General features: G+C 30.8%; 1 protein-coding gene and 1 long non-coding RNA gene across 6 annotated transcripts; both read right to left on the reverse strand.

The window, feature by feature from the left end:
* Nucleotides 1-6,517: 6,517 nt before the first annotated feature.
* On the reverse strand, nucleotides 6,518-8,963 carry LOC145048902 (uncharacterized). 4 transcript variants are annotated; one of them, XR_013683109.1, is made up of 8 exons: nucleotides 8,818-8,963; nucleotides 8,526-8,655; nucleotides 8,014-8,078; nucleotides 7,814-7,927; nucleotides 7,581-7,753; nucleotides 7,335-7,469; nucleotides 7,090-7,248; nucleotides 6,518-6,815 (listed from the first exon to the last, which is right to left on the reverse strand). It is a non-coding gene; the product is annotated as an uncharacterized LOC145048902 (long non-coding RNA). The 4 variants fall into 4 exon arrangements; XR_013683106.1 differs by lacking the exon at nucleotides 7,581-7,753 and having other exon boundaries at nucleotides 7,335-7,424; XR_013683108.1 differs by lacking the exon at nucleotides 7,581-7,753.
* Nucleotides 8,964-13,408: 4,445 nt separating this feature from the next.
* On the reverse strand, nucleotides 13,409-16,556 carry LOC145030184 (uncharacterized). 2 transcript variants are annotated; one of them, XM_078978598.1, is made up of 7 exons: nucleotides 16,306-16,556; nucleotides 16,081-16,213; nucleotides 15,780-15,883; nucleotides 15,520-15,664; nucleotides 14,333-14,473; nucleotides 13,887-14,172; nucleotides 13,409-13,811 (listed from the first exon to the last, which is right to left on the reverse strand). In XM_078978598.1, exons 1-7 carry the CDS (start codon nucleotides 16,362-16,364, stop codon nucleotides 13,600-13,602), a joined length of 1,080 nt encoding a protein of 359 aa, XP_078834724.1. In that variant the 5' UTR covers nucleotides 16,365-16,556; the 3' UTR covers nucleotides 13,409-13,599. The 2 variants fall into 2 exon arrangements, with proteins under 2 accessions (XP_078834724.1, XP_078834719.1); XM_078978593.1 differs by having other exon boundaries at nucleotides 13,409-14,172; nucleotides 16,306-16,553.
* Nucleotides 16,557-21,604: the final 5,048 nt, after the last annotated feature.

The following is a 21,604-nucleotide window of genomic DNA, read 5'->3' on the forward strand; positions in this document are numbered from 1 at the left end:
GGTGGTGTTTGCTTTTCTATAACGGAAATAAATTGAAATTAACCCTAAAATAATTAAAAAATAATTTTAAATCAAAATTTTATTTAATTTTAATTATATGAAAACTAGGGAAGGATCTCGTTTTGTGGGATTAGAAGGTGTTCGGTTGTAAAACATACCAACCATGGAGTTCTAGATTGTTATCAACCACTAATCAATTATAGAACTCATGTCAGGTTCAATTCTATCACAAATCTTTACCTTAAAGGGAAAAATTGTTTAAGAATATAATATACCCACACAATACAGTAGAAGCATATCCTTTTTATTCAAAAGAGGAATATCAAAATATCAACCATAAATAAAATAAATTACTAGCAAAAACATGAAAAAAAAAAATAGTGAACTCTTGTATAATACCAAAACAATTTCAAACTTTAAGGAGTCACCACGGTTTCACTTTGAATAGAGGCTTGGATTTTGATTTTGTGTAGGTATCGAAAGCAAGAAACTCAACCATATCTGAAAAATAACCAAGAAGATTGTTAGTGTTTTTGATCCAATGAAGAAACAAATTCAAGTGAAACATGTGAAAAAAAATGTAGCACCTGGTTCCCGGTATGTAAATCTTATTTGAGTATTTCCCATTTTAGCCTTGGACTCGGCGAGTCATAGGTCCGACTCGCCGAGTAGGGACGAGACTCAGGACACGTTTAAGTTGGCGACTCGGCGAGTCCATATCCTGGACTCGGCGAGTCACCGCTGCTGGATGAAACCCTAAATTTCAAGGGTTTGTACCCTATTTAAGCCCTCATTTCCGCCCCAAACTCACCCCCATTCACCCACAGAGCTCCCAACATCACTATACCCTTATTTCCTTGAGAGATTGAAGTGTTTTGGTGTATTCTTGAAGATTTTGAGGAGAAAGAAGAGTAGATCAAGAAGAGGAGAAGGAGGCCAGGCATCTTTGTGTCATCTCAACGTTTTCCTTGAGGTATAGCTCGTTTCCCCTCTGTTTTCAAGCTTGTAATCTCTTTTAGCTCCATAGAAGTCCTTATTGAGCTTTTCCCCAAGCTTGTTTGTGCTTTGTGGGTTGTAATAAGTTGTTAGCCTTTAGATCTAGGCATGATTTAGTCCCTGGAGCTTGGATCTAATGCCTTTATGGGGTCATATTGCATGAAAGCCCTAGATCTGCCTCTTTTGGTGCACTTTGAGCCCTAAAATCCATATTGGTGAATATATACACGTAAAGTTGGAAACTTTACGTGTGATTCGTGTCCTAGAAGCCCAGATTTGTGAATGGCATGGACTGGAATCGAGCAAATCGGTGTATTTGATGGATGCATGGCGACGACTCGGCGAGTCGTTTATGTGACTCGGCGAGTCTGCTCGCGAGTCACCGAATTGGTCCCTTTATGATGTATTGAGATTGAGTCGTGAGTCACAGGGGGTGACTCGGTGAGTTGGAAGCTGAACTCACCCATGTTAGGACTCGGCGAGTCAATGCCCTGACTCGTCGAGTCCAAGGCAATCTTCATAGATCAAGAACAGACTCGGCGAGTAGGATGAAGGGCTTGAATGTCAGTTTAGAAGAAGAACTCGTCGAGTCATAGCCTAACTCGACGAGTAGAAACAGGGACTCAGGACAATCGTCTGGATAGGGACTCGGCGAGTTGGAGAGCCAACTCGGCGAGTCGGTTCAACTGAAATTTGACTCTGACTTTGACTTAGGGCCAAACCAGGGGTAAAATGGTCATTTTACCCAAAGGACAGTTAGCAGTGTGTGATTGAGTATGTTGTGGGAATTGCAGTCGGAGGAGTTTCGGGGCAGCAGCAGCGGTCAGTCAGTTCCCGATCAGTTCAGCAGCTACTTTGAGGTGAGTTACCTTCCAGTAGCGGTGGGTCTAAGGCCACAATGCCGGCCCACCAGTAGGAGATGTGTGATTAGATGATTGTCTTTGTGATATTCATCTAGGGTTGCTAGACTATGTGATATATGCGTTATGTGGTAGTAGTAGGGGTGAAATAGTCCCCAGTATCCAGTCGAAAGGACCGAAGGGGAGGCCAGCACCCAGATATGCTAGGCAGTATCCGGTCGAAAGGACCGAAGGGGGGGGCAGCACCCAGATATGCTAGGCAGTATCCGATCGAAAGGACCGAAGGGGAGGCCAGCACCCAGATATGCTAGGCAGTATCCGGTCGAGAGGACCGAAGGGGTAGGTCGGGCACCCAGATATGCCTGACAAATTTATGTATGTTATGTGATTATGTGGTATGTGGTACAGTGGGGGAACTCACTAAGCTTTGTGCTTACGTTTTACAGTTTTGTGTTCAGGTACCTCTTCACCGAAGGGGAAGGAGCTGGCACGGTAGCGGCACATCATGCACACACTCTGGTTTCCGCATTTACGAGATTCACTGGGATTTGTACTCTGATATTTTGATGGGTTGTATGGTTTGGCTTTTGAACATGATTTGCATTGTGTTGTGGTTTGATCAAACAATGTTCTAATTATTAATGTTTTCTAAAGTAATGTTTTTAAACGAAATTTTCGGACGTGAAAAATTGGGTCGTTACAAAAAAGCTCTTACCGGAGTAGTCAAAGTAGAATGCTATATCATTACTTCTAATGTCATTTTCTCACTCAATCCTACCCGACTGTTCCTTTCCTGACCTTAATTATTTTGTCCATACATGTAAAGACACACTAAACATTGGGCCTCACCTATAAAAGCAAGACCAAAAGGGGAAAAAACGTTAAATGCAGATAAGAAAAAAAGGTGTCACTTAACTCACAGTGTACCCGCAAACTTTAGAAAACTGTATACCCGCAAATGAAGTAACCGAATCACAGACTTTATCCAACTCGAGAGCCTTAAGAGTATCTTTAACAACATCCTTTTTTCTAAATTTATAAAAATTCTAAAAGAAACCGGTTTCCCCTTTTGTTTGACCACCCCTTCGATTGATTGTATAGTATAAACCGAAGGGTAAATGCGGAATGTTTTTGGGTTGTATTTGATTAATATACAAATGTTATCTAAATGGATGTCAAACACAAAGCAACACAATCACCAATCAATTCCATTACAAAGAAATACTATCAGAATATTGATGAAATTCGGTTCACATTTTTTTGGATTAATTTAAATTCAAAAAATTTGGATATCATAATCTGGCATGTATGCACTTGTAGTTGTATTAGCGGTTTCTCTCCGATGAAAAATTTTGGTAATATATATATATATATATATATATATATATATATATATATATATATATATATATATGGGCTTAGGAAATATGTGGCTGTTGTGTATCTAATATTAGGTATAGAACCACCAATAACTACATAGTTTTAACAAAATATAATAAAATCTCTCTACCATCTTTCTTATATTCACTATTAGAGTAGATGATAGGCTTTGTACATATTTTTATGGAGTTTTAAATATTTTATTTTGGACCACAAACCATGTATAAAAATACACTATCAACTACCTATAATTAAATCTTCATATTCAAATTTAATTTAGAAAATTATAGTGAAAGATTAAAATTGCTCACTAAAATCTCAATAAACTTCTTCCCATAACACATCAAAAAGAACCATGCAAGTATACATATGATAGGTGTCAAAGAAAATTATAAAGCCTACTAGAAGTCTAATAAAAACAACACATTCGAAATACATAGATGTTGGAGATAAATTATGAAATTATGAATAATATAAGCTCAAAAGCAATAGAAAATAGCTAACAAAGAAAGAAAATTATGTTTTTTTATTTAAAATGAAGTTAATTTTGATAGTTCTATACCTAATATTACGTACATGACAGTCACGTATTCACTTTTTCATATATATATATATATATATATATATATATATATATATATATATATATATATATATATATATATATATATATATATATATATATATATATCATTACCTATATGTTAAATGTTTCAACTTTGGTCCACGTGGATGAGTTGTTTCTCTCCCTACTTATCTCCCCAATAGAATTGAAAAACTGGAGTCGGCTATTTTTTAAGTATACGCCAGTGAGCAGCTTGGGTGCCTGCTTGTGTCACCAATGTGTCTGCTTGCTTATCATCATCTTCCAATTAGAGGGTTGTTGCCGCCCACAGCTTCCATCATAGTCTTCCAATCATTAACAAAAGACTTCACGGGGGTTTTCCTCCTAGACTTGCCACCTTCTGGTTTCTAGCCTTGCCAGATGCCACCACACATGTTTTTTCACTGATCTCCTATACCACAGCCTTTCTTTTTTGTTTTGCTGTATATTTGAAAAACTCTATTTCTTCTTCATGGCGCAACCATGGCTCCAACTTCTAAAATTTTGAATCTACTCTTCTCAATCATTGGGACAATAAAACGACCCCCCAGCGCTACGACAGTTGACGTCCGACATATCTTTCTTCCTGTGTTGCTTTATATAGCCCACAACCTTCTGTTCTTGATAATTTGCAACGCAAGCATTATGTATTCCGTTGTAAATACACTAAGGAAAAAGATACATGCCAATAGATACCTCACACCACCTCAACTTCTCCTTCTCTTACCTCATTCTTCTCTTTATGCCACCATCTCTATCAAGACTTCTTTCTTTGCATCGCCCTAATGAATGGCATCTCCGTACTTCGTTTGTGGTTTCTTCTTTGTCGACGTTTCTCCCAAAGTTGCTCTATTGTAGGGTCTATTTGAAAACGTGTTGATTCATCTATAGTATGTCGACTCTATCATGTGGGTGTCTTCTTATTCTTCACGCCTCCACCATGGCTCCCAAGTTCCTTCCTAGTTTATGTCACGCTTCCTTCTTCAAAGACGAAGACAACTGACATCTCTGGCTTTTGCTTTGCCATGTTTTTGGCGGTTGATTATGTCGATTTTCAAGTATGTGGGTTGATGATTTTTCTTATCTTAAATCTTAATTCCATCAAATATAGTTTAATTTTCAGTATTCGTTTATTGTTAATGGTTCTCAATTCTTAATTTTGTGAAACTGCTTACAAGAATATGTGACATGAATCCAATTTCTCTTGTTTCTTTAACTTTAAAACTTTAAAATATTTATTGGACATGTATTGATGGAATCTCCTCGCGTCACCATTCAGACAATATTATATGATACAAAGAAGGCTATCCATTTTATGTGGATGGGTATGAGGATGAAGGGTATTGTTATGATATGTTTGTGGGAAAAAATGCGATTATGCAGGTTTTGGATCTTTAACCTCTTCAATTTTTTTATTTAAATGTTATCATATTACACTATGGGTTGACTTAATGTTATCATAAAGCAACTTATTCTCTAAAATTTTGTTATGAACCCTAAACATCTTTACTCTGATATCTAAAACGAAAAACAAAAGATGATTTTTTTTTCTTTCCTCTTTCTGTACATTCAAATTTCGTAAATTATGGAAAAGATTATGATTTGGATTTTGTTTTTCTTCTCCGATTTCTTAAGGAGCTTGGATTGATAGGTCATCTAGAATCATCAATATCGATAAGAGTCTCTTATTAAAGTAAATGGCAATATATGGACGCGCTGAAGGTATATTACTCCATGTTTGACTTTTGTGTATCAAAAGAGGTGTATCCTAGAAACGGAAGAAGTGTTTCAAAACATAAATTATAACTTTATTAATGAAACTTTAACGTTCTAATTATTGATATTTTTGTTTTGAGGTCTTTTACAAAACCTTTTGCAATCTATAAAATGCATGAAATTTTAGTTTGAAATTATGATTTATATTAATAAGATTTGAAAGAGTATTAACTATCAACATGCAGCATCTGTTTATTTATTTGTATCATAACACTCAGATCCACACTATTGATTCTTTAGATATATGCTTCTACCCCTTTGGTGAATTATGTGCTCTATTGATGGTTGGAGTCAATTTGTATGTGTTTCTTGGCGGTAACATACAACGATGAACATGATATCAAAAGTAAAGTTGTATATTTTTTAAATTATATGTTTCTAAACCCTTCAACTACCAATTCTTAAAGTCACTACAAAAAAAATGCCAATTAGTGACGAAAACGAAATGGTCACTAACTATAGAAGGAGTCGTCACTAAATGATTTAGTGACCAAATATTTGGTCGTCTCTTTTCGTCACTATAGATCCGTCACAAAAACTGCTTAGTGACGAAAATAGAAAAGTGGTCACTAAATAGTGACTACCATATACTAGTCACTAAATCTTTGACGACCTGTTTCGTCACTAAATGTTGTCACTAATGAATGAAAGTCGTCACTGTTTTTTCCAAATTAATGACCATAAAAAGTTGTCACTGTCTCATCAAACTAGTGACCATAGAAAGTCGTCACTAGTTTATCCAATTAGTGACCATAGGAAGTCATCATTAATTTATCCAATTAATGACCATACAAAATCGTCACTGATTTATCCTGACTTATCACACTAGTTACCATAAAAACTCATCAAAAGATAAGCATTAATTGTTCTCAATCTACATTACCAGAATATACATTACCAGTTGACTAAAAAAGTAACATCATATATTCACATTTAGACAAAGTAAGGATTATACAAAATATTCAAATATAGATTCAACCTCGTCTTTACCATGAAAATACATAAAATAAAAAAATAAAAAAATAAAAAAAAAAATTGAATCTCATTGCAAACAAAGACAAATAAGAGTAAGATAAGTAGATGTTAAGTTTCATTGCAATCCGCGGCCTTGTTCTGCTGCTGTCAAAGATGATATGTTGACTATTCCGTGTCCAAGCAATGGAGTAAAAAAATCGTGTTGCTTCTAGTGGTTTTAATGGCTAAAAAACAAAATAATACTTCATTAACAAATAAAATTAATGATAGCAATTAACTTTTAAAAGCTAAAACTAGTACCTACAGATTGAAAAATCACTTTTTCTAAGCATGGAAATCACTAACTGATTAACTAGAAAACTCAAAATTATCAAAAAATAATGTAACAGCATCTAACTTGGCCTCACATTTTGAATGATAAAAAGCAAGTATTACAATTACACCCCTCTTGTTTTACTATTTTACCCTTTAGGAGATAATATAAAATTGCTTTTTTACCTTGAAAGCTGCAGAATAAGTAGCTTGGAGGTTGTACATACCCTCAAAGGGTAGTTTGTTGTGTAAAAGTTCCCATTATACAATTACTAAGCTATAAGCATCTATTTTCTGGTTGTAATGCTTCTTTTCTCCTTGCCTTAGTGTCCTAGTACTATATAACTATTAGAAAAATAAAAAAAGACATTTAAAATCTTTATCTTTGACCAAAAAAAAAAAAAAGATTAAAACATACATTAAAAACTTACTTTGGAGTTTGGAGCCATCCAATGACATGCCCCTATATTGGCAATCACTATCTCGGTAACTAACTGTCTCTTCTCTTGCTAATCCAAAATCTACAAGTTTAAGTGTTCTTTGATATTTTGTCAACGCTAATTTTTCTGTAGAAAATTATAAATTAAATTAATTGTAGGATTTAATAGATATCATTAGCCATGGGTATGTTTATTTAGATGGAATGGAATGACCATAGTAATGGAATGAGTAATTACATTCAATGGTCATGTTTGGTTGGAATTGAATTCCATGAGTTTGTGCAAGGAAGGTTGAAATTCAGTTTACAAATGCGGGAGATTGGAATTGAATTCCATGAGCTTATGTAAGGAAAGTTGAATTTTGTCGCTTGTAGCAATCATTTGCAACCAAATGTCGAAATAGAATGGAGCTGAATTCCAATTCAGATCTACTACTAATGCATAAAAAACAAAATAATTGAAAGTCTTACCTCTTGAAGCTTTGTATTTATATGAAGCATCTTTTGATCCAATTCTTTTGATCTAGTTTTCAAAGCCTCCATTAACCTGAGTTTGAGATCCAATTCCAAATGTAGTTTCTCCACCTATAATAAGCAATAAACACCTATAAACTACAACTGAATGCAAATCATGACATAATTTGATAAAAATTAACTCATTGTATACATACCTGCTTCTCCAACTCCTCGGAATATGTGTGGGCTTTTTGATTCTGCTCCTTAGCATCTGAAGATCCTTTAACATAATCAAACACAAGAAAATAGAAGATTTTATCATTCTGAAAGCATGTATTCATAGATGAAACAAAATACGTATCTAAACCACAAGTACTATATCTTAAACAAGAAGAAAAGAGCAACTTTCATTTTTCATCTAATCTCAAGACAAGATAAAAGCTATAAGACGGAGATTAGTGAGAAGAGAAAGAAATTTGAAAAATGATTGTATTCCTTTTCACGTAATTGACAACTATACTCGAATCAAAACATACAAAGTAGAGAAATCAGCACACAATTTCATCATAACATCACATCACGATTTTAAGAAATCAACAAACAATTTCATATCAACGATTTCAGTACTGATTTTCGAGAAATCGCCAATTTCATCATATTTGGAGTAGAGCATCGATTTCAGCAAAAATAAAGAGAAATCCGAAAAAATGAAGAACGGACTAGATACCTGAAGATGAGTCGACGTTCTGATGTGCGAGGGTGGTGTCGGAGGTGTGGAATGGGTGGGACGGCCGGAGATGTAGGAGGTGACGGATCGAGGAGCGAAGTTGGAAAGGAAAGATGTGGAGGAGCGTCAGCTGTTAGGCGAGAGAGAAGACGGAAATGTTCAGGTTAATGATAGAAAATCAAACTTTTATCTACTATCTGGTAGAATGGAATCAAGGATCCGATTGATTAGCTACTATGCGACATGAGAGCAATAGATGTAACCATGACGGTCGGAGTGGAGAAAAGAGTACCTTTTTTTTGTGGAGCGACGATGGACCGACGACCTTGGTGCCGAACTGCCAATTGTTGGTATGTCGAATTAGGGCAAACAATGAGGAGGGATGTGTTGAAGACAGGCGGGATACGCTTTCCTTTGTATATTATAATAAAATGGAAAATAGAAAAAGGAAAATTGATTTCTTTATTTATGAAACACCACGAAAAAAAAATCCAAAAAGGGTCCAAAAATGATTTTAAGTCGAAGGGTAGTATAATAAATATGTTTAATAAAAGGGTTATGGTTAGTTGTGGATAAGTGCTCAAGAACTTAGGTAAGGACTAGTCAAATGTACGAGCTTTGGGAAAATTATGTGTGAAAGAAAGAAAAGCTCTAGTGACTACTATTTTGTGGTAACTAATTGTTTTTCATTTTATAATTTAGTGACCACTATTGAGTGGTTGCAGTTTATCCGCATAACATTTAAGTGGTTTCCAATAAAAAAGAGTAGCTAGTGATCAATATTTTTGGTCACTTAACCTTAGATGAAGTGATCATTAATTTTTGTCACTAGGCCTCTAAAACGATAATCATTATTTTTAGTCACTAATAGTTATTATGATATGAAAGAAAGTATCTTAATTTTATTCATGGTATAGTGACCGATTCAGTGACGACCATAGAGAATTGGTCATTAAATTTGAAGGATTACCAAAATTCAGTGACCACTTAATATTTGGTGACTAAATGATGTTGTTAGTAACCAAAATTTATGTAGTCACTAAAAATTAGTCACTAATAAGGACTTTTCTTGTAGTGAGTTTTAACAAATAATTTACTGCCGGTTTTGTTATATCTTATTTATTTCTATTTTCTATTACTTTGATTACATTTATATAAAGAATTGCCTCGTGTCAATTAGATTACTAACATATGGAAGTTTAAAATGAAGTAACATCAACAAATGTTGGAGAATAGGTTATTGTTGACAAATTGGAGCATGTTTTATTAGTTATACTCATTTTGGTTGCCAAACCAATATATCTGATTTTTTAATAAATTCTAAAACTTTATTTGAGCAAGTAAAAAACTGAATTGAATAGTGTAAGGATATGACGATAAGGCGATTTGCAAAGAAGCAGAAAAGTAAACCATATAGCTCTTGTCATCGGTAAAATATTATATAATCTGATGTAAAGGTAATGTATAACACATATTTTAGTAAATGGTAAAGTACTCAAAAAAGTTGAAAGAAAAATAAACGAGGGAAAAATTGTAAATAGACAGTACTTCATATGGAAACCTATTTTCTATATGACAAGGAAAGCAAATATCTATTACTTTTACATTATACTTTTAGAAGCTTTCAAACTACTTTTGGTTTCATCATAAATGATGGCGGTTTGATTGGTGTCACGAATGGTGAAGATTAGCAACAAGATAAGTCTAAGATTAAATCAATAAAATGATATAAATATTGATGAAGATGAAAAGGAGAAAGAAAAACAATATAAATAAAAGTATTTTGTTTATTATGACACTTAAAAGGTAAGAATTCAATCGCAGAGTGTCTATTTGAAGTTCTATTTTAATTAAGTATTAGGAAAAACAATATCATAATTCACTTTTTACTATTAATAAGATAAGAATTGTAAATTATGATGTAGTAATTGGAAGAAATGGAAAGAACAAGATTTTTTAAGTAAAATAATGATCAACTATTATCCATTTGTTGCTTTTAAAAAGAAACATGTAATTTGACGTTTTTAAAATGCATTGGATATCTTGTGTGATGATGAATTTTTTTTAACCATGGATGATTTTGCTTATTCTAAATCTTTGGTAAAGTAGTCAGTAATAAAAGGTGAAAAGGGAAGTGACAGTAAAATAATGGTTGTTTGGGTTGTGGGTGTATATTGCTAATTAAAGGAGATTAGATGGCAGTTGGTGTCATTACTTAAGTTGTTCAGATGGCACTGCAACAACCAGTGATGATGATGACTTGCATCTTTCATCCACATTTAACCAAATTCCTAGTTTACATGTTTACAAATTTTCCATTATGCCATGTTTTTCTTCGTGTAAATATGAGTTGAGAACAGAAGAAAAAGCAACAATGGTAAATACATTTGGTAACACCTGGGGATCTATGAAAAACATAAGAATCGTTAGTTTTAATAACAAGAAAAAGCATTTTTGGTCATACCTAAAAAGAAATTTCAACAAATTACAAAAGGGTTAACCGTGCATTTAACCTTTTGAATTACTTTATATTTGATGTTATATGTTCACGGTTTTCAATTATTAATGCTACAGTTCAAATGCCCCAGCTAAAAGAGTATATTTTATTATTGATTTCATTTTTTTAAAGTAATTATAGATCAACTGTTAGCAATAGTCGCACTTAGATGTTCTTGGTTGGTGATGACAAACAATGGTTAGAAAGTTTAATTATTTTTTTGTTAATCATTACAAAAGGTAAAATGATACATCTTCTTGCATGGTCCCCATGTTGTAAGAAACTCACTTGATTTTACTATCAAAGTTTTAGGATCTTAGCTATGGTCGGTCCCAAAGGCAAGGATAAAGACACAAAATTCGAATGGTGTTAGAAAGTGCATTTTAGGGCTACATTAATGATCTCACGACATTTTATAGCATTACACTTTCAAATTTTTAGTAATTGGTACATTATATTTTGAAAATTACATCCAATTATAGCAGCAAATCTCCCCAAGTGTACGACACTCCTATATAATTGGGCAGATTTCTGAAAGTATAATGTTGTTACACTTTTGGTTGGCAGAAAATTGAATGTAATTCAATAACAAAAGTTGAATAAGCCGGTAATTTTAAATTATAATCATTTTTTGGGGTTTTTATTTTCGTATATGTAATAAGGGTCTTTTGGTCTTTTAATGACTAAATTTATCATCTTTACTATTATATTAAGGTGATATAACCATATGAATCTTGCCATTAAACAAGTAGGCTTGGAATATGATCTAATTAGGAATCAGACAAATTACAATCGCCAACAACAAAAATGACCTTGAAGTTGAACTAATGGTCTTTGACTGTAGGAGGAAATGATATATGTGGCTTTGTGGTATGATATACATAACCATACATCAGAAAGCACTGTAATAACCTGTATGTTTTTATTTTGTAATGAGAATTTATATTAGTTCTTTCTTGGTGGGTTGTTCACGACTGTATGGTCAAAGGTTGCCCTTGTGTCATGCTAGGGTGATTATTATTAACATTCGCAATGTCACTGAGTTAGAGGTAAATCTTTATCAACACTCGCAATGTAATTAAACCGGAGGTAAATGGGTATTAACACAAGCATGGACATGTAGAAAATATTCATAACGTATTTTGTTAGTCTATATGTGAAGTGACACTCTAAAAATGCTAGACAAGTTCTTTTTGTTATAGTCATATGGAAACTCCATAAGACTCTTGTTGTACTAGAAACTTCATAAGACTCTTGCTGTAGAGAACATCGATATCTTGATGTTCCTTTATTTTTGGGACGTCAATTATTATAATTGTAACCGTATAAAAGTATTTATATTATTGTTAGAAATCGTGTTTTCATTTAATCACTTAACACAAGCTTATAGATCATTTCTCTAGGATCGTGATTATCACGGCCCAATAAGTTTACTAGTATATATATATATATATATATATATATATATATATATATATATATATATATATATATATATATATATAATCGTACAACAGAAAAATATAATTACAAAAGCAATATTATTAAATAAAACTACAATAACAATGCATTAATATAAATGGTATAGCATAAAAATTTAATTTAAAAACAATATTGTTATAATAATAACAATACAAATATATATAAAGCAATTTAGAATATTATATGTATTAAATCTATTTATAAGGTTTGTTTTTGGTAATGGTTCTTGTTTAATCTATTAAGTAACAAATAATATGAAGTTCAAATGAACTCACTTAACAATTAATAAATAAAAAATAATCATAGTTTTATAATCGGTTTACTACCAAAACAACATCATTTTATGCTAATATTTACATAAGTTTTTTCTGAACAATCAAAGTATAATTTTTATATATTCAGGATTAACAAAGAACAAGTTTGCAAAAGTTATAAACTATGAGAAATTTAAGTGGATTTCCTATCCGATATGCTCATGAGACATTAAAACAACTAGACCTAAAAGAACTCTAGTATCAAGGGCAATAACAAATTTCTCCTTCCCCATACGATTTTTCTTGAAATTTTTTTTGTTGTGGTGCTAAAGAACATCCATAACATTGTAAGAAACACCACATGAAAGGAAAGTGTAACCGTAAATTTATCTCCAACCACTATGTAAAGCAGTGATAATAAATCTATAAGTATAAATATCAAATTTTCCCACAATTATCTCACCTTTAAGTGTCATTCACCATATCACATGAAATTAAAATGTAATTGCTAGTCTCGATCTATGAATCACAAAAAAGCATAAAAGATAAATTAATTCAATTCCAGAGAAATTAATTCAATACCCCTATCCATGTTACACGAACAACAACATATTTAAAAAACCATCCACCTGATAACGAGACTACATAAGTTACAACAAACACTTATTCACTTGGCATTATTTTATTATAAGTTATATTATTTACACCATATGAATCTTTTAAACATAATGACAACTTCAAGTGAAACCTCACACTAAAGCAAACATCAAGAAGTTAGGTAATGAATATAAGGCACACCTATAAGGAATAAAGAGTTTATGCATAACTTGAACCATTGCTCTTAAGTTTTTGCTCTAAGGGCTGCAAATCGAGATTTTATTTCATCATAATCAGGGAGTTTGGGATGAACATGTCCCCTTGGCGGATTATTGGTTACATCTGAAACCGTTCGCACATGCCCTTTCTTTGCTAATGGATTTGGCACACTTTCAGTGGAATGTGATTTCACTCGTGACAGGGGCCCACCTTTTCTTCGTCGTGTGTTTTTCTCACCTAGTGGTAATGTGGCATTATTGTCTAAAATTTGAATATTTGAATTATTTGAAACATCTTGGTTCTCCTTGTTACCATTATGTTTTTGTCTTAATCCAAAGAATGATCTTCCTTTACTTGAATCATCAGAAGAACTATCATCTGAACTTGTGCTGATTTCTCGGCTAGTTGAGAATAGACTAGTGGTCCTTGACCAATAATCTAGAATTCTTTTACGCATTTGGTCCGTTTGTTTTTCAATTTCACCATTTGACCCCTCGTGGTTTCCTGTCTCTTGAACTTTTATCCTCAAGCCATTTTCATTGCGAGTTCCATGAGATTCTTCATTGTGTCCATCACCATACATGTTTTGGGGTTGATCCTACAAAACACGTGATATTTATAATTGTGATGTTGTTTCTCTCGCTCTGTATTTTGTTGGTTTTTAAGAATGTATAAATAAGACCCACGAGATAAAAAAAATATAAAAATATAAAAATATAAAAAAGTTGACGAATGAGAAAGAAAAGGATCTTACGTACGTCGTTGGATGAGGGTGGCTTGTCTGAACTTTGTTCTAGTGAATTGGGGTCCCATTCTACACCATGTTCTAATGTAATCTCTTGCATCAAATGAATCTTCATGTCATGTGTTGGGCGCTCCTTTTTAAACAAATTCACAAACTGATAACAACAAATATTTTTTAGCTTTACATGATTAAAAGTACCGCGAAACAAAAATAAAAATGCAAATATACAATAATATATGCATGAATTTGTGTCATTTTATTATTTTAGTTCGCTTACTATCTTTTGATAGTTAACACTTGTACTTTTTGTGATTGTAAAAAAAAAACAAAAAAAAAACTTTTTTCTGAGTTACCTTGTTTTCATATTAGAGGAAAATAAAACTTTTTTTTCTATGTTACCTTGTTTTCATATTAGAGAAAAATATAAAAGAAAATACTTAAGACATTTATACTATTTTATCAGTTTAACTATTAAATTGATTTTTATCAATTTAATAATTGGTTTTTTTTCTTACTAAACTACTATTATAAGAAGGGAAGTGATTTGTACACATTAATTTTTTTTTCCATAAACAAGAATTTGATGTTTTATAGAGTTGTACAATAAAACATTTTAAAACACAATTTAGTATCTATAGAGAAAAATTGTTGTGTACGAATCAGCTCATTTATAAGAATTATAAAAATATAACAGACCTGTATTTTAAACTTTTAAAAACCATAAATGAAAAAAATGGTGTAAATTAGCTAGAGTTTTTATCTTTTTAACAATTTAATCACTAAACTATATGTGTTATGACTTTCTGTATCTTTACATAAGTATATGGTAAAATAGTTAGCTTTTAATGATGTAACTTATGGAGTTTTTTATTAATATTCCAAAAATGTCCTTAATTATATATATTCTTTTTTCTTTTAGTACATGTTTATTTATATCATTTTATATTTACAATATAGTTTAATATGTACTTTTTACGAAACAGAATAACTAAAATCTTCCAAAAGCTTTCAAAAATTCCATCCACCCCCAAATATATAGGTTAAATCTAATAAAACGTTCCAAAAGTTTTCAAAAATTCCATCCACCCGCAAATATATAGGTTAAATGACTTAAATCTAATAAATTATATATTTCTATATTTTAGCCTAAAAATCGTGTTTTACTATTTAATTATATTCATTTCGATAAAAGGAGTCAACCTCTTTGTTGATAAAAGCTTCGGGTGAATTGCCATATCTCTCGGTAAACAAACTCCTAAGTTCGCGCAATTCCGGCAAATCAGCAATTCTTGCAGCAGCATAGATCAACGATGAGACTGCTTCCATGCATTCTTCTGGGCATTCGCTATGTACGTAACATAGGAAGGAAATCATTTAACAGTTAAAACTTAATTAAAATGTACTTTTAAGCAAAAAGAAAGGATTAAAGCATCACATACAATCAAAAGATGCGTCTTTACCTCTGATCATTCATGACTGTTAGATGGTTTAAGATCAGCATGCAAAATTGCTCGATGAAATCATAACATAATGACCGATTTTGGTCAAGATATAGTCCCGCAGCCTGTTTATGTTGAATAGCAACTTAGCTAGTAACAACTTGTACATCTTGCATTAAAAGTTGCAAAATACATGACATATATATTCAATTCTGTTAAATACGCGAATCATTGTAAGCTGCAATCCTCAATGTTTTCTTCTGAATGAATTGAAAATAAAGAACAAAGAAAGAGGGAGAACAAAAATTCCAGAAATATTTACCCTATGATAAGCATCAGCAACAAACCCGTTTCTCAGAAGATCAACAATATCATTCCTCAAATACTTCTCCATTGCTTTTCGCCTCCTCTTTATAATCTCGATTCGCATCAATGTCAGCTTGATATTTGAATGGCTACATTACGCAAAATTAAGACGTTCAGAAGGGAAATTTGAATTCGATAACATTAAAAGATGAAAATCTATATCCAGCGCATAAGTTTTTACCATTTCGAGTAAAAACTTCTTCTGAACCACGTCTCAATCATATTTGCAAAGAATTTCATGAATGTAAACCGATATAATCAGATTGGAGAAGGTGATTTTCATTCATTTTAACCGAATGAAAATTTATTGTTGGTTGGATATGAATGAAGTCGAAGATAGATAGTATCATGAAGGAAGGGAAAGGAAGCTTTGGCATGAGGGAAGAAGATGAAACCAAGCAAAGAATCTGCGTATAAATATGACGATGAACATATCGACGAGAGTTGCAAGAAGATAAGACGGTTGGTATACGGACGGGAACCGGTGTACAAGACCCGGTTCCGGTTTCGTCCCTTTTTTACTCTGAAATTCTAAAACGAACTTTGCGTCAATAAAAAAGTAATAAGGAAGATAAGTTTTTAATTTAATTAAAATATTAATATATTAAATTTAATATATTAAAGGGTAAATTTCACAAACATGGTTTTTATAAATAGTTCATTGACTACATTCATTGTTTTATTTGTTTTTATTTATGATTTAATTATTAAGTTTTTTAATTTTTGCAATATTAATCACTTAACTGAACAATCTAATTATGTGACATATTAAGAGGATATTTTATATGTAACTATGTGTTTACATGACATATTAAGATGACAATAAAATGTGGGTAATTCTATTTGCACGAAAGAGATTGTAAATTTACCAATACATATTGTAAATTCACCAATACAGACGTCACATCAATAAAAACTAGTTTTAATATGAACTAGAAAGGTTACCCGCTACGCGGGGGCCAGAATCTTTTAATGTTGTTTCCGAATCGATAAATATGACAAACGTAGAAAGTGCAAGGATAAAAAGCTCAGGCTTTGCCCCGGACCGTTTTTTTATGTTTTTATGAAAAAAATGTAAAAGTTTTGGCTGCAAGGATCAGAAATGTCAAAACCGCTAAAGAATTAAAAAGGTAGGAATTAACAATTTTTTAGAAAAGTGATCAAAATTGACAAATCGTTAAAGTTTTGTGGCCAAACTTTAAATATTAAAAGGTTCTTAAAAAGTGTAAAAATATTGACTACGAGAACCAAAAATATCAAAATAGGTAAAAAAATAAGAAGTAAAGTGTAGAGACCAATTCAGCTAAAAAAAATAACTTTACTATTCCTAAGGTTATATATATATATATATATATATATATATATATATATATATATATATATATATATATATATATATATATATATATATATATATCTTAATTTGCAGTTCTTACCCTCCCAATCTCTATACTATATATTATGTTATTATTTTGGTTTAAATTAATATATTAAATTACTTTGTCAAAAAGATAATTTCTATGATATTAACGTAATACAATTTTTAATTTTTTTAAATAAAATTAAACTCAAATAATAATCAAGTTACTAGTTTAGGTTTTTAATTTATTTTACTATATTTTTGTATAGTCCTAATTTTCTTATCATTTCTCATATGTACTTTTTTTAATTTCAAATGATCGTACATACTAATTACTAATGATGGTTGTTACTTTTATTTTTTTTAAAATGAAAATCTTTAAGAATTCGTATGTATACTATAGACGTTAATAAAATAGTCATTTTCTTTGTTACCAAACAAATGACAAGATATTTTAAAATTTTGCTATCACATTATAAAATACAAGGGTGTGATAAATAATAATAATAATAATAATAATAATAATAATAATAATAATAAAACTTAAATCAAATAACTGAACCAAACCAAATGATGGTTGGTTGATTTGGCTCGGGGTACTTTGATATTTGCTTCATTCGGTTTGGGTAACTAAATAAAAATAACTTATTTGGTTAAACTAATAAAATCGAATAAGCTATATAGTTAATATATATTTTTTATAATTTATTCTATAAATAGACATTTTATATTTAAACTGATAGATTAGTTATTAAAAAAGATTTTGATAACTCATTATTTAATTATTAACCATTATAAATTTATAATTCAAACGGTCGATCATTTAACCATATGGTTTGGCCATTATTAGAAGTCAATTATGTTTAATATTTGTATGATTTTAAACGTGAGAAGAAAAGAATCTTTCTAAAATATATTCACGGAAAAAATATGCCCATAATGCCAACGAATTTTCCATTAGGGGATTCTATCCCTAAATTTTAAGATAACCTTCACTACACCTCACCAATATGGTTCTCTTTCAGCCAAAGGCCCATATAAAATCATTTTTATCTTAGATCGTTTTTAATGATTTTGTTACTTGACGACAATTAAGAATCAAATCGGAAATTCGATAATAACACTCATCTCATATAAAGTTCTAAAGTTTACATGTTTTATATTTATTATTATAAATAAAAATAAGATGACAAGATTTCAAAGTTAAAGGGGCAATATATATTATTGTTCTAAGTTCTAGGGTCTTAAATGAAATTATTGACAACTAAAATGGATTGGATGTACAAGACGCTTTTCCACGGAGTTTTATACAATACCCGAATTTATTCCTCTATTTAGGAGTACCCTAAAATAAGGATGAAAGTGGGTCCAAACCCGGATCGGATGGATCCGGACCTAGAAAATATGGAATTGGTTAACAGGATTTTGTAGATCGGAAACCGGACCGGTATATAGGATCTGGTTCTGGTTCAGTTCCGGATAAAGTGGGTCTAGAACTGGAAAACTCGAAAACATCAAAGTGGGTAGGTTGAAACCGGATAAAATGGGTTTACAATCGAAAAACCCGGAAAAAAACAGAATTTTTTGGTAATTACTTACTAGTTAGTTGGTTGAACATTGAAAATTTTCATATTGATATCCCGCTTTTGAGGGACTGTAACTCATTGAATATGAAACCAAAAATTGATAGAATTATAGTCTAAAATCATATACAAAATCTAAACTACACTCTGGAAAAAAAACCGCATGTCAATCCGACTTTAAACGAACGAGATATGCATGTTTTAACATTTTCACATAATACAAAGTACAAAAACAAATAGATAAAAAGTTGAAAATTTTCAGTTTTGATATCCGGACTTCGAGGGACTTTAAATCATTGAATATTAATCCAAAAATGACAAAATTATAGTATAAACTCATTTAAAACTCTAAACTACAAGTTGGAAAAAACCACATGTCAATTCGACTTCAAACGAATTAAATATGTTTATTTTAAAACTTTCACATAATACAATAAAAAAAATTAAAAAAAAAAAAAAAGAAAAAGAAAAAAAAAAACTAAAAACTTTGATATCTCGACTTTAGGGGACTATAAGTCAATAAATATAGGGTTTAGGTTATTTTTGATCACTTAACTTTTGGTTTTGTGCTTATTTGGTCACTTAACTCTTTTTAAGTTTTAAAAAGTCATCAAACTTTTGGTTTTGAGCTCATTTAGTCACTTAACTTTTGGCTTGGTCACATTTAGTCACCTAACTTTTAAAATTGTGCTCATTTAGTCACTAAACTTTTAAATTTTTTCAAAAGTTTAGTGACTAAATGAGCACAATTTTAAAAGTTAGATGACTAAATGAGAACAAATCTAAAAGATAAGTGACCAAAACAAAAGTTAAGTGACTAAATGACCACAAAGTTAAAAGTTTGATGACCTTTTAAAACTTAAAAAGAGTTAAGTGACCAAATGAGTACAAAACCAAAAGTTAAGTGACCAAAAATGACTTAAACCCATAAATATAAAACTAAAAATGGAAATTTTATAGTATAAACTCATGTACAAACTCTAAAATAAATGTTGGAAAAAAGCCGCGTGTCAATCAGAGTTGAAATAAATGAGATATGCATCTTTTAAATGTTTCACAAAAATTGGTTCCAAACCTAAAAGTGGTCCCGGTTCCTAACACCGGTTCCCTTTTTTAGACCCGGTTTACCCGGACCCGATGGACCCAAACCCGAATTACCCGGAACCCGGATAAAGCTAATTTTTATATCTGGAACCGGAACCAGTTTTATATATTCCGATTCTAACAGTTCCGGTTCCAGTCCGATTTCGGTTTTTCGGTTCTAAATCTCATCCCTACCTTAAAATGCCATCTTTTGAAAAGACACCACTTTTCACTTATTCAAGAGTAAATTACAATTTTGGTCCTTATGGGTTGGTCAAATTCCCACATTCAGTCCAAACTTTGAAATTTTAACAAAATGCATCCTTGTGATTGAAAAAAATTGCACTGCAGATCCTTAATCCACTTAAAAAGATCATTCTACACTTACTTTTATACAATTCATTTTCTTATATATATATATATATATATATATATATATATATATATATATATATATATATATATATATATATATATATATATATATAATTGTTTTATTTTTTTTTATATTTTGTCGCTTACGTGTTATTTTATTTATTAGTATTTTTTATGATTTATATAATTTTTTTAAACTTTATTCGAATATATTTTAATGTTTTTTATATTTTGTTCGTTTATATTTTTTTGACGTTTTCTTTGAATAACTTTTGTAGTTTTTTTTTTATGTTTTGTTTGAATATATCTTTTAATGTGTTTTTGATCATTTGTTTTTATTTATTTATTTGTAAAGCCTTTTATAAATATATTTTTTATATAGAATATAAAAAAGTTAGTTAAACGAGAATGTGATTAATATATATTATGTATATAATTAATTATTTTAATAGGGTTATTATATAGAGTAACTGAATTTCAAAACGAATGTCAATGGCTTCGAGTTCAATTTTTTTACATTTCGTTCCGAATGCAAAATGATAATCATAATTCATATACCTCAAACACACGTGTCAATGTTTTTTAGTTTATTTTTTATTTTTAGAAATTTTGTTCGTTTTCGAGTAATATGCTTTTCTAATTATCCTTTATATAACTTGAAATCCTTTTTCGAATTTCAGTTAGCATATCTATTAATCTTATTAAAAATATACTCTTATACCTAATCAAAGTTAATGATATTCACATTTAACAATTTTTTTTTTACATTTTTTACAAAAAGTATAAACTAACAAAACAATAAAAAAATTAAAATGTGTTCCAAAAAACTAAAAAAATTATTCAGAAAAACATCCTAAAAATATAAACGAAAAAATATTAAAAAAATTAAACAATATATTCAAACAACACACCAAAAAATGTTTTTTACAATATATTTTGATTATCATTTTCCATTAGGGACGAAATAAAATAATAATAAAAAAAAAAAAAAAAAAAAAAAAAAAAAAAAAGAGGAACTCGAAGTCATTATCACTCGTTTTAAATTTCGGTTAACCTATATAATAACCCTATTAAAATAA

The sequence above is a fragment of the Lactuca saligna genome, chromosome 1 (genome assembly GCF_052625555.1).
Source record: "Lactuca saligna cultivar CGN05327 chromosome 1, ASM5262555v1, whole genome shotgun sequence".
In the NCBI taxonomy this organism is placed as follows: domain Eukaryota; kingdom Viridiplantae; phylum Streptophyta; class Magnoliopsida; order Asterales; family Asteraceae; genus Lactuca; species Lactuca saligna.